At 36.3% G+C, this 15,087-nt stretch overlaps 1 protein-coding gene across 20 annotated transcripts in view; it reads right to left on the bottom strand.

The window, feature by feature from the left end:
• The window catches only part of LOC129732121 (innexin shaking-B), a 234,823-nt gene that overhangs the window by 121,214 nt on the left and 98,522 nt on the right, over positions 1–15,087 (bottom strand). For all 20 annotated transcript variants that reach the window (XM_055692653.1, XM_055692650.1, XM_055692640.1 and 17 more), the window contains 2 exons: positions 8,358–8,523; positions 6,482–6,615 (listed from right to left, as the gene is read on the bottom strand). In XM_055692653.1, the coding sequence (XP_055548628.1) occupies positions 6,482–6,615; positions 8,358–8,523 (300 nt within the window). The remainder of the gene's footprint in view (positions 1–6,481; positions 6,616–8,357; positions 8,524–15,087) is intronic.

The raw sequence follows: 15,087 nt of genomic DNA, 5'->3' as shown, positions 1-15,087 counted from the left end.
AAACGCAAAGGTAAACTCGGACCGATGAACTGATGACCGCGGCCAAACGTACCGTTGTATGCGGAATGTCCGTAAAAAAAACTTCCGCCATTTCTCAGTTTCTTGCGGATAAGGTCATATATTGTTATAAATTCTACGACAAACGGTGAAAATTGAACTGTTGGTGAATGAATAAGTGTGTCACGTGCTATGGAACAACATTTTAGTATCTGTAAAAGGATAATTCATGTTCACGCCCAAGGTGTTCATATTACCACCTCAATATGTTCATTTTACCCCCACGTGTCCATTTTACCCCCAAAAAACTGCTTTCGAAAATGCTCATGAAAACTACAAAAAATACTATATTTGAGTATTTCTTCTTATTTTTTGTATCAACCATTAGTGTCTCAGTTAATGTGAGCTATCGACTCATAGTTGTAGTGTTAAACTGTGGAGGAAATTGGGAAATGGCTTAGGGTGTCCATTTTATCACCCCTTCCCCTATTGGTGTTTCTTCAACCAGAATGACGCTCAGAGGCTAGAAATTATCTTAAATACCATTTTGAAATCCAAGATGGCGACTTCCGGTTTGTGAAAAACAGCCTAAAATAACCAAATACCATCCAATATGAGTATCTCTGGAACCAGAATGATGCAATGAGCTAACAATTGACCTCAGGCACCATTTTGAATTGCTAAATGGCAACTTCTAGGAGACAGTCGAAAATGACCGAATAGTACTCAATAATCAACAATCGAATAATACTCAGTAATCGAGATGATGCATACAGACCAAACATTGATCCTGGTCACCATTTTAAATTTAAAGACGACCACTTTTAGTTTCTGGAGAAAAAAAACAAAATAACTCCCAATATGGGTATTTCCGGTGTCTGATTGATGCCAGAAAATCTGCTGAAAATTACCGAATACCACCCAATATGAATGTATTCAGAATTAAGGCGATTTACAGAAGCCAAAAGTCGAGGATGTTGTCATTTCGATAAAACCAATCATTTTAAACTATTTGTTATTTGACTTTGATCATATCCTATGGCCGATTCGTCGTGCATTTGCAGACTTTAAACACATCGCAAGGAATCAATGAATTTGGAATGTTCAAACAGTACGATACAACATTTAAATTATGTTGAGGCCACATATATCGATCAAAGCAGGTATAGTTTTAAATAGTCTTTGAATTACTTTTCTTTCCATAACTTTTGAGACATATATCTAATTGTTATGAAGTTAGTTATTTGTAAGTTTGGAAGATGACTCGTTCGTATGACACTAGTAATGTTCAAATAAGTCATGTAATCTTTGAGATAATAGACTTTCGTTATTTTATTACATTAGCCGATATCGTATCGATACTTACGGTATCGATACTTCGGAGCCTAAATATCGTTCTTTTCATCGATACAGGCGACTTCGATATCAAGCTGGATCGATACTTTCGCTCCGATATTTCTTCGATACTAAAGAGAAACTATAAGATCGGAAAGTATTGTTGATTGCTAAAAATTGTCTAACGGAAAAGCCTTGTAGAAGTGCGCGAATATGATCCATCGCGTTAAAGTCTTCTACAAACAGTGCAGAAATTTGGTTTGTGCTCTTTTTGTAAAAGACACCAACAGGATTGAATATACCCGCTCATTTCTAAGGCGGTTTTTCATGCCTCTTGCGAGAAAAATTCTGCCGCATTTGGTAAAACTGTCTGTGCAGAGCGAAACCGTAAGCGCCGAATTTTTGCAAAAAAGCAGGCAATAAAGAATAAGAAGCCAGGTTTATCGAGCTGCCCTATATTTCAAATAAGGCCGCAGACGCGCGCGTCCCATTCTGGTACCATTAGTCTATTGAACGCAGGGCTACAAAATATGCAGATTTGTCTTCAAAACGCAGATTTTTAGAGTCGATGTACAGATTTTTATTGATTCGCAGATAATTATATTTTCTCCAGAGTCTCTGCAGATTTTTGTCAGAGTTTCTTTATATTTACGCAGACTTTCTCAACATCTGTGAAAATTTTTGCAGACTTTTGCCTGCGCGAACGCATTTTTTCAAATCACAGACAAATTTTTTCCAGACATAAAGCAGATTTTGTCGGTTTTTCGAATAGTTGCTTACATTTTTCAAAAACACCTGGCATCTCTGATTTTCCGTATTATTGATCAAGAAAAAAAAGGTAGCTTTTCATAAACCTGTTTCAAGTAGCAGGCAGAGTATCGATACAGCTGGTATCGATGCTCCGCCCTCAATATCAACGCGGCATCGATACCAGCGGGGAGAAATGATCGGTTCTCGAGTATCGATACTACTGCAATTTTTGGCCAATGCTATATTAACAATTTAATACATAACGGTTGCTTAAGTTCGATTATAATCAAATGAAAGGGGAACATATAGGGCAGCCAAACTTTGAAACCACGTGTTCAATCATAATTCATCAGTTAACCCTTAACTAGCCCGCTCATCTGATAATAATATTGATCGAATCGGTTGTGGAGTTTTTTGAGATAATGAAGTTTCGTGATTTTCACATTTCGACACATTACAGACAAAGTTACAGTCCGATTACAGTTAAATTCAATAGGGTGTTATGAGTCAGCTGGCCCTCTCATTTGACACTAATTTAGTAAAAATCGGTTCAGCCATCTCTGAGAAAAGTGAGTGTGTCCAAGTAGTCTACGGAATATGTTCCTTTTCATAGCTGGATTTCACATTTTTAAACATAACAGGCAAAGTAACAGTCCGAATGCAAAACAATTCAATAGGGTCTTATGGGGCAACTAGACCTTCCATTTGACAATGATTTTACGAAAATCGGTCCAGCCATCTCTGAGAAACATAAGTGAGATTAAACAGTCTTCAGAACACGTTTCTTTCCATAACTTTTGAACCACAAATTTAATCTTTATAAAATGCAAAAGTTAAGGGTTTTTATGGCAGCCCGTTCATTTGAAATCAATTTTGTTCAAATCGGTTTTGAAATTTTCGAGATAATGATAAACATCGTGATTTTTACATTTTGATACATAACCTCTAAACTCAAAATCCGATTACAATTAAATTCAATAGGGTCTTATGGGACAACAAGACCTTTCATTTGCAATTAATTTCATGAAAATCGGTCCAGCCATCTCTGAGAAAAGTGAGTGAGAATAAAAATCTGCACATACCCACACAAACACACACATACAGAAAATGCTCAGCTCGTCGAGCTGAGTCGAGTGATATATGCCATTTGGCCCTTTGGAGCACTTTTATACTTTCGGTTTTGCAAGTGATTGCTATACCTTTCTAGGAGAAAGGCAAAAAGTGCAATTGTCCTGTACGCTTAACAGTTGGCTGCGAAGTCTGTGTATAATAAACAGAAGATCGAATGCCGAATCGGAATGAAGCACCAAGGCTTTGCTCTGGATTATTGCAAGCGGAAATATTTTTCCCAAAAAATCCATGTTTGGGGAACTGAAAATTGTATTGAAATATTGTTTGAGAGAATTAAAACTTTGTTTATCAGAAAATTAAAAACCGACTAAGTTAACGCAGATTAACTCAGAATTCCTCGTGAATATTTACTTTTTTCAACATTGGATTGCTACTGCGGCCACTTACCAAACTAAACTAACTAGGTGTGATTTTCTCTTTCAAGCAGCATCTATTCGTGTTCATGAAAGTATTGCCAAATGATGGACATTTCATTGAATTTTAACATGTTCAATGTGTCAAATGTTGCCATATGACATCATTGCGTTAATTCGAGGGAATAACAAACATTCAGAAAAAGATTAATTGAACTGATTTAGCAGCAGTTTTTTGGCAATCGTAAACACGGCAATACCATAGAATGGGGTGAAATTGATCAATTTTTATAAAAATTTCCAATTAACTAGCGTCACGTACAATTTTCCCGAAATAGTATAATTTTAAAACAAGTACTGGTATGTGCTCCAGTTAACCTTTATGGCTATTGGTGAAATTTCTATCGTCTTCTTCTTGAAATAAATTCTATATTTTATAAGGTACTGTAACGTGCGTGGGAGGGTAGCAACAGATTTCGCTTATGCGCTATGCAGGGAAAACTGCCGCGAAGCCGCAATGGTTAAAAGCCCGGTGAGACTCTAGGGTTGTTTATTCCGAACGGCACTCATCTGACTAACCAACTAACAACAGACCTACTGAAAGTTACTCCATTCTAAGGAACGCGCACCGAAATCAAATAAAAGCTTATACATGATAATTTCCCATTTTCAATCAACGCTCCATTGACCTATACGCCTAAAGTTCTACTTTTGGTGGTTTTCGTGGACCTGAACTTTTTCGTGTTTTTCTCACCTCGGTCTTCGTTTCGACGTGGGGTGATGCTGGTTCATCCACGCTAGCGGGATTCGGGTGAACGATGTTGGCGATGCGCGTAGGTACAGCCGTGGGTGGTCGATGAAGCTACTTGATGCGGTCGGGGGGCGCACAGATGCGACAATCTATATCTGGCTGCGGGCGGGAGGCTGGCAGTACCCGTAGTATAGCTTCCCACGACACTGGTCGTCACATTGGTTGATTTTTTGTTACTGAACAGCCCGGGTTTGACAATTTTGCTTTATTCCGTCTCCAAGATCTTGTCAACTACACGTCACCCGGTAGTTCTTCCGATCTAACCAGATTGCGAGGTTAGGAACACGAATTGCACGTGAAGGGAGCGGGCGGCTGCCGTGATTTTGTAAGCCCCAACCGAATCCTTCGTTCGAAGGATACCTTCAAACGTCAACGAACCAATTAGCTCTAATATACTTCAGATTCTATCTTTTACAATTTAATTTACCTGGACTATTCGAGATCTTTTCCCCGTTAACAAATTCTTCACGCTTTTCGATTTTTTTTCTCTTCTTCTCTAACTGCTTCTACAAAAAATATTTTTAATAATTACTTCTAATCTTCATAACTCCAGCTTACTTTTTTGTGATGTTTTTCAGCACTCTCAATCTTCTATGTTACATTAATTTTTCTGGTACTCTGTCCGTTTTACAGGATCGGACTGTGAACCGTTTTAACGTGCGACTCAAACGGAAATGTCTCACAATAAGCTTTTATTTTTTTTTACATAGCTTTTTAGCTTTTATCCACGCAACTCGTGTCCGTTGTTGATTGGTCGAGAACATTTTATGCGTTGCTGAATAAAATCTTTTATTGAGCGATTGCGTTTTGTCACCCTAGAGAGCTTAAGGGGTATTTACCATTTACTCCGACAATTTGAATTTAAAAATAACCGTTTGTACCGACTTCATTTTTTTTTGGGTCTTTCCTGCCATATTCTTAAGCATAGATGTATTTTTGTAACCCCGTTACAGTACTATAAGGTAAATTGGGGTGAAATTGATCACCATTGAAATCCATACATTCTTTTGGCAATGTGCTTTTTTTCGATATGCTTGTACTGAAAAATAACGATATTTCAGGTTAAAATTTGTTTATTTTGGTTCACGAGTTGCTTGTTGCTAAAATTGCTTTTATTTGATCGTCGTTAGACCGATTTCAATTCGGTTTGTTGTAAAAGCTTAAAAACTAGCTTTGAAATTAAAATCTTTGTGGTTTCCTGCGAATTCATCAGTATTTCTTTAATGGTATGGAATGATTATTGTTGAAAATTACATATTTTAACTTTTATCAAACTTTACTAACTTCTCCAAATTTGATGTAATTAACCCTCAACTAAGATTACTTTAAGTAAGTTCAATACTTTTTTTTTTATTTGGAAACTTGTTTGCTCAAATTTGATTGAGTTCTGACTGAGTTAAAAGAATTTTTCGAAAATATGAAAAATTGCACCGGGCATGCAAGGGTTAACTTTGACAGGTATGTGAATCATGCAAAAGTTGCGTTTAAGGACACGTTAACATTGCCTAGTGTTGTAAGAGCGATATCTTTTGATTAGCATTTTTTATCACTAATTTTGATCAATTTCACCTCATTCCACGGTACCCTTTTTCGACCAAAAAACCCTTTTCGAAATATTCGCGCATAAAGTTTCATGTTTAGCTTACGGGGCGCGGTTATCGCGAATCGCTACTTCTCTCCCTATGGAAATTTCGGAAAATGTTCTCAAGAAGTTGTACTTTAAGAAAGAGCAATAAAATATTTTTCGATTTAAATTTTTTTTTCTTCGAAACTAATTATGTGTATAACTCTTTTAAATATTAAACGTTGTTGTTTACTTGATCAATGAGTTCAACTAATATGATATATTCAAAACGATTGTTACAAAATACTTAATAAAAAGAGTTATGGAAACTAGTCATACAACGACCTAAGAGATGAACAAGGTTATGTTAATAGTCAGAGCGGACGACCAACGTGAACTTCCTGTATAACAAGTCGACAGCAATTCAAACTGAATAACAACGGTTTCATATCAGAAGAATTATTACAGCACAAGTAGCTGTTTTATCATACAGAACTAGCAAAAAAGGAGCGCCATTTTTTGTTGTTACCCAAAGCTTACCTTGTATGTACGCAGTCTATTGGATTTCCGACGTATTGTCGTGTTGTTACTGCTATTGAGAACGTTACCAAAAGAATTACAGTTGCATTAGTGTGTAGTCGAAAAATTGAGGAATCTGTTTTCACGTGGTTTACCTAAAATGATTAAAAACGAATGATACAATAGAAATCAGGATATACTTGAAGGTCATTTGTACTTTTGAAATGAGGCATAATTCAGTTAACTCAGTTACATCAGTTTTTTTTTATTTCCAGTCGAAACTTGATGTCATCTATCTAGGGTTCGCCACAGAAGGCAGAATCACGAAAGGCAGGAGCACGAAAGGCAGAATCATGGAACTCTATGACCGTACACACAAGGCAGAATATTTCAAAAGGCAGAATTTCGAAGGGCACGAAAGGCAGAATCACTGGTAGCAAAACCTGACTCACGATAGCCAAGTGCGTGATGGCAAATTGGTGCGAATCCTGGTCACGGTATCAAAGCTGCTACTCTAAATTTATTATTTAATATTATTTAGTAACCAGACATAATAACTGGCCACAAGCAATGACCAGTTTTGATGGAAGGTTCAAATCAAGCCTAATTATCAGATCCGAAACGCGTAAACTGGTTTGGTTCAGGTTCTAAAGACTCTCACGGCATCGCGGATAGTAATTATTCGATGTTAGGTATAACCCACACTAGTCTCAACGGCTTGTTGATTATAATTAACATAAAACAATTCATGCGGCGAAGACATAATCGAGGGCAAGGAATCGAGGCGGCACAAAGCCGCCGTGGTTTCCGCGGTCCGAGCCGGCCGCCGACCCGCCGTCGGAAGCGGCGGCCTCTCGCATACAAACAACTGATCTGCTGGTTTCCTAGGATTATTCAAACAGGTTTTCTTTACCTTAGTAAAGTCCGAACGAGCGGCAGCGAGTAAGGACAGCATACACTTGGACAATAGAGTCGGCCAAAGGCCGCGAGTGTGTGTTGTTAAAAAGAAAATAGACCATTTTTTGATTCTGCCATTCGTACTCTTTGTGATTCTGCCATGCGTTATTCTGCCTTATGAAATATTCTGCCTTTCGTAATTCTGCTTTTCGTGATTCTGCCTTTTGATTTTCTGCCTTTCGTAGGAGACCCTCTATTTAAGTGGTAACACAGTTATTTTGTTTTAGCGGACATTTTTGTGCCATTCTCACATAAAAACATCAAATGAAATCCCCCGTCTTAAAACATTTTTGCATTTGGTTTCTAGATTATATTGTAACCACTACACTTACGCAAAATACTCGAAGAATATCAAAGTTTTACGAGTCTTCTTATGCACATAAGAGCATTACGTAATTTTTATAGGGGGGCAGGTGGTATTGTTGCGTTTTGTTACATACAGGGGGAGGGGTAAAAAAATTTAGATTTTTTTTTACGTTACGTAAACAATGGATGTTGCCTAAGCTATTTCCGTTTTTGAACTGTTGTCGTGTGGTTACTACTAATAAGACCGAGTAAACTACTGTTGCTACTGTTGTATGCTATAAACAATATAACGAACGTTTATCTATAGGATTGCTGCAAAGATTTTTAAATTATATTCTTCAGTCTCAGATAACTTTTTCGAGGGCTCTAAAAATAATAACCGCATTAAAAAGCTCACTAAATTTTTAAACACGCCAAGCAACGTGTCAATAATTTATTATAATGCAAATTTATCCGAGACAAAAAATTGTATAATTTTGCTATGTAATGTGGTGGCATTCTCCGATATTTTTTGATTACAAATTACTATTATTTTTTTATACATCGTATTTGTATATAAATTTTGATTTTACTAAACTAATTTTTTTCCATTTTGATCTAAATTTTATACAGGTTGTTACAAATAACTACTTACCGATGATCTGCTCACTTGCATAAATGCATAAACACCTCTTAAAAACTCCATATTACTACTGGATGGTGAATTAATGGGGGCTCTTTGTGGCGGCCCCCCTTGATTTCTGCGAAAGTAGGATGGCACTCCTTCAACCAGCTGTGTTTTTACTTTCTTGGAAAATGATCTATTGACAATAAGGAAAAAATTCAATAACTAATTACTGAATTGTTAAGTAGCAGTATTGCGTATGATTATTACAATTTCCATTACAAATTGAACATAAAACAAAGACACACATGTTCCAATAATTTCTCAAATATAACTATAACTAATATACACAATGTTTAAATAAACTTCTCAGGCAAACAATAAAGCTGGAAATCTATTTTAGAAGATGCAACATTTATGTTTATGATATTAAGGAAACAATACATTTTATACAAATATATCCTATGTATTATATATCCTCTTACCAATAATAAATAAATGGATATATAACGGCGACTTAAAATTTTGCTACTTCAGGTGAACATCAACTACATCCCATGCAAATTTTTTTGTAAGATAATCCATTTGATAAATATTTGCTGCAATGTTTTTTATTCCAAACACCCGAATTTGCTTTTTACATATATATACACACATACACATATACGCACACACACACATATATATATATATATATATATATATATATATATATATATATATATATATATATATATATATATATATATATATATATATATATACATATATATATATATATATATATATATATATATATATATATATATATATATATATATATATATATATATATATATATATATATATATATATATATATATATATATATATATATATATATATATATATATATATATATATATATATATATATATATATATATATATATATATATATATATATATATATATATATATATATATATATATATATATATATATATATATATATAATGTAGAGGCTGTTATGAAGGCGACATTAGAGAGCCGTGCGAAATTGCCCAGTGTTGAAACCAAAAAAGACTTCAAACAATAATTTTTTAGTTTCTTTCCTATGTTCTGATCGAATAAATTTTTAAAGAGAAAACAAAAATCCAAAAACAAAAAAAAAACATTTTTTTCCTGAAAACTTCATTTGTGCGGAAAAATAATAGCCATTTCACTGATTTTTGTCATACAAAGTGCCAAAAATGGTGATTTTTTGATATTTTTTTATATTTTTGTATGGGAGACCCCCTAGGGGGGTCCCAGGGGGTAACACTAGCATGGGTGGGTCAGCCCTCTAAAGTTAGTGGGGGTCAGTCATACATTTGGACTCGATTGGGTCACTCTAAATGGGTCAAAACAGGATTTTTTGAAATTTGACCTTTTGAGTACCTACACGTTAGTACAAGGGACATCAGAATTCATTTTAGAGGTATGGTTTCTTGAGAAAAGTATCTTATTTTGATCCCTAAAATCCGAAAATCATATGTGCCTAAGCGATTTTTAAATCGACCCACCCTAATATATATATATATATATATATATATATATATATATATATATATATATATATATATATATATATATATATATATATATATATATATATATATATATATATATATATATATATATATATATATATTTATACTTATGGAAATGGAAGAGTCTTGTTGACATGTGGTTTCAGCAAGACGAAGCAACGTGTCACATATCGGGCGAATCAATGGACATATTGCGGAATGAGTTCGGTGAGCAATTCATCTCACGAAATGGACCGGTGAATTGACCGCCTAGATCATGCGATTTAACACCGCTAAATAATTTTTTTGTGGGGCTACGTTAAGTCTCTCGTCTATGCCGATAAGCCAAAAGCAATTCCAGCCTTGGAAGACAACATTTCACGCGTTATTCGCGAGATACCAGCCGAAATGCTCGAAAAAGTATAAACCAATTTATCGGCTCAAATCAACATTTCATACAGTTTTGTAATTTTTATGCGTTTTTTTTTAAAGAAAACCAAATTCTCAAAAAATCACCCTTTTTTAATGCATCCTTTATGCCTACACTGGACATGTACCACTTTTGCTCTCAACGTTTTCTGGTTGTCACTTTTTTTCCCATAGAACAGAAGTGGTACATGTTTTTCCATTGAAGTTTGTGTAAGTTTTTCAACCAGAACTCGTTATGCTTTCATGTACCGTCTTTTAAAACCTTTCCAGGCAATGATTTAGTGCAGTGATGTTGGGAAAAAATGTTGAAAATAGTTTACTATTTGAATGTTTTCGTTAATCGCGTCTTCTGAAAAATTTACTCACCACTTTTACTCTCAACGGCTCATATATATATATATATATATATATATATATATATATATATATATATATATATATATATATATATATATATATATATATATATATATATATATATATATATATATATATATATATATATATATATATATATATATATTTATACTTATAAATATATATGAGTCGTCGAGAGCAAAAGTGGAGAGTGGTCCTTTTCCCTTTTTTACACTTTTTGGGGTTTCTTATAAATTGATGCAGAACGCAATAATGTACTAGAAAATGCAAGAAAAACCGAGATCTGATAACCTAAACCAAAGTTATAGCCAAAACAATTTTTGGTAAATAATATAATCACCATTTCGTTGAGAGCAAAAGTGGTACATGTCAAGTCTGTGCATGTCGGATGAATTGTAAGTCGAGGATCTTAGGATATAAAACAATCATGTTTTCAGCAAAGTTGGTCAAGTGATTGAGTGCTTTCAGAAGAAGATCTGTCTGCTTTGAAATTTTCTCACTACGTGACGCTAGTGTACCCGTGAATATTTTGTGACAGAAAGCATTTTACCTATTTCAGTATCAACTCGTATGCTGTTACCAAATTCATATACACTAGCGCCACGCAGAGACAGAATTCCTTAACAAACAGATCATCATTCTATAGTACTCAATCACTTGGACAACTCTGTTGAAGACATGAATGTTGTATGTCTTAAGATTAGAGAGCTAAAGGATGATTTTTTTGCTATTTGGTTTTTCGTGTATTCAGATTTGACAGTTCACGCAGGAATTCTGGCAGCTGTTACAGTCTAATGTACTCAGTTTGGTTTGCCATTTCACCATGAACAGACTTACGCCTGAACAACGCTTACAAATAATCTAATTTTATTACCAAAATTCGTCCTCTGTGAAAAATGTTTTTCGCGCATTACGACCATTTCAGTGACGAAGCTCATTTCTGGTTAAATGGGTATGTTAATAAGCAAAATTGCCGCATTTGGATCGAAGAGCAACCAGAGGCAATACAAGAATCGCCAATGCACCCAGAAAAATGCATGGTTTAGTGCGGTTTACACGCTGGAGGCATCATTGGTCCGTACTTCTTCAAAGATGATCAAAATCGCAACATTACGGTCAATGGCACTCGCTATCGCGCGATGATTTCTGATTTTTTTTTGCCGGAAATGGATTTTTTTTTGCCGGAAATGGAAGAGTCTTGTTGACATGTGGTTTCAGCAAGACGGAGCAACGTGCCACATATCGGGCGAATCAATGGACATATTGCGGAATGAGTTCGGTGAGCAATTCATCTCACGAAATGGACCGGTGAATTGACCGCCTAGATCATGCGATTTAACACCGCTAGATTATTTTTTGTGGGGCTACGTTAAGTCTCTCGTCTATGCCGATAAGCCAAAAGCAATTCCAGCCTTGGAAGACAACATTTCACGCGTTATTCGCGAGATACCAGCCGAAATGCTCGAAAAAGTGACCCAAAATTGTACTTTTCGTATGGACCATTTAAAACGTAGCCGTGGCCAACATTTTAATGAAATTATCTTTAAAAATTAAATGGTATAAACCAATTTATCGGCTCAAATAAAGATTTCATACAGTTTTGTAATTTTTATGCGTTTTTTTAAAAAGAAAACCAAATTCTCAAAAAATCACCCTTTTATAATGCATCCTTTATGCCTACACTGGACATGTACCACTTTTGCTCTCAACGTTTTCTGGTTGTCACTATTTTTCCCATAGAACAGAAGTGGTACATGTTTTTCCATTGAAGTTTGTGTAAGTTTTTCAACCAGAACTCGTTATGCTTTCATGTACCGTCTTTTAAAACCTTTCCAGCAATGATTTAGTGCAGTTATGTTGGGAAAAAATGTTGAAAATAGTTTACTATTTGAATGTTTTCGTTTATCGCGTCTTCTGAAAAATTTACTCACCACTTTTACTCTCAACGGCTCATATATATATATATATATATATATATATATATATATATATATATATATATATATATATATATATATATATATATATATATATATATATATATATATATATATATATATATATATATATATATATATATATATATATATATATATATATATATATATATATATATGTATATATATAACGGTTTGTTTGACTGGTATTGAGAGTTGTATATAATAATTTTGGTCCTTACAAAAATAAAAATGTCATGAATTTTTTTTTTAAATAAAACTTTTTTTTCTTGATTTCTCCATAATCGATCAGTTTCCAACGTTTAGGTAATGTTTTGTAGCTTAAAAAATTAGCTTTGTAAAAATGAGTTTTTTAGAATGGGGAGGAACACCAGTTATGGCAACACCTAGAGAATTTGAGTTATTTTTAGCTCTTATTTTGGAAAAAAAAAAAATTAGATTGTGTATATTTTTATTTTTGAAAAGACGAAATTATTATTTACAACTTTGCCGAAGACGTCACACTGATCGAACAAACCGTTTCGGCTATGGAAATACTTGTAATCATCAAAATAACATTTTTAAATAGCTCCTCAGAAAAGAGTTATGTTTCAAAATTCAACCAAATACCAAAATTGCATCTTTTTTTTTTCATAAAAACATCTATGCAATGGTTCAGCCAAATCAAAATTGGTTGCCCGGAAAAACGTTTGTTTTTCCATATGGAGTTTGCTTGCAATTATAAGTCTATATATATTTGATATATATATATATATATATATATATATATATATATATATATATATATATATATATATATATATATATATATATATATATATATATATATATATTATATATATATATATATATATATATATATATATATATTTGGCAGAGCTGTATGCCACCACGGGTCGGTAACTGGCGATCACCGAAGGCCACGGAAGTGCTCACTGCTAGCAAGCAGTCCCGGACCATCAGCGGGAGCTAGCCTAGGTCGTGGCGAGATTCAGGCACTGGGCCGCTGAATTCTCGCAAAAGCCACACTGGCCGGAAGCAGCTCCGACGGAGCGAGTAGTGCCGCTCCCACCACCCAAATGCACTATACCGCCCATTGGGACTGATGCCAGTAATGTTCCCAATTACGGCAACTGGTCGCATCACTATAGGATACGAGTCGGATTTCGTTTTCGTACCATGATTTTGGGCTGGCACCTGCGCCGAGCTCCCTTAGTAATGTCGTGTGATAACGGCTTGAAACGGCGAGATTACAACCGGTGCAGGGGTCTCCGTCCCGTAAAACCTGGCAGGCCTTCCAGTACGTTCCGAGTCCATTGCCTGGTGGGAACCAGGCAGGAGTAGGATCAGATGTCTTTTCCTGACTTGCGCCGGTCGGGGGTGTCATAGTTGCCCATAAGGCGCTATGGCAGCCGCCCCTAGCCATGGCCTCACTGCTCCGGCATAGACTACCTTGGGACCATTTAGGCGACTACTCCATTATGGATAAGGATAGCGGCTGGTAGGGGGACCCAATAAACAAGAATGCAGAAAAACAAAACTCTGGAGATGGGGGCAGATGGGTTGGAAAACCCATTTGCGCGAGGTGGCATCCAGCGGTCTCCGCCTAGAAAAGTGGAGACGGATGCAGTGAAGGTCGCCTGCGAAGACGGTAAAGGCAGTACGCCTACCGGATCTACGCAAGACATCGCGGTGGCTGGTCCACAGCTATTAAAGGCGGTCGGAAGACAGCGGGACACGCTACCGAGGGTAGTGGCCCTGTCTGAGCAGCTCGATGCTATAATCGAGTTTGCGAAAAGTCGCAGCAATACAACGAAGTACTTGAAGCAGGCCCTCTACATGCTTCGGTCCTCCGTCGATGCTGCGAAAAAGGAGCACGCCGAGCTCGAAATGAAAGCTGCGGCTGCGGAGAAAGAGGAGACGAAGGTGACCGAGCTGGCGACGAAGTCGGTCCAAACGGACGCTAGCACGTTTGCGGCGGTTTTGCGCGGCAGGGCAGCTGCCAAACGAACGCGACAGTCCCCGGGAGAGACGGCCCCCGGGGGCACCAAGAAGCGTTTAATCGCAAACAGCCCTCAGACCGGTGTAGGAGTGGCGCAAGCAACGCCCACGGTGGCAGCCAAGGAGCAGAAGGCTCCCGGTAACCCGTGGGTAACGGTTCCGGGAAGGAGTAGGAACCAAAAAGTGGTGGCCAAAAAACCGCATCCGGTTACAAATCCTGCGACGAAGAAAGTTAAAAATAAGGGCGACGCACTCATCCTTAAGACAGAAGAGTCAAAGTACTCGGAAGTCCTTAAGGCAATGAGAGGCGATGCGAAGCTCAAAGATCTGGGGGCAGATGTGCGTAGCATCCGCCGATCCCGCAAGGGAGAAATGATCGTTGAGCTCCGCAAAGAAGCCAGAAACAAGGGCCCAGCCTATCGGGCATTGGCCCAAGAGGCGCTTG

The sequence above is a fragment of the Wyeomyia smithii genome, chromosome 3 (genome assembly GCF_029784165.1).
Source record: "Wyeomyia smithii strain HCP4-BCI-WySm-NY-G18 chromosome 3, ASM2978416v1, whole genome shotgun sequence".
In the NCBI taxonomy this organism is placed as follows: Eukaryota; Metazoa; Arthropoda; class Insecta; order Diptera; family Culicidae; genus Wyeomyia; species Wyeomyia smithii.
The sequence above is the reverse complement of the archived record's forward strand: the minus strand, read 5'-3'. Positions and strand labels throughout refer to the sequence as shown.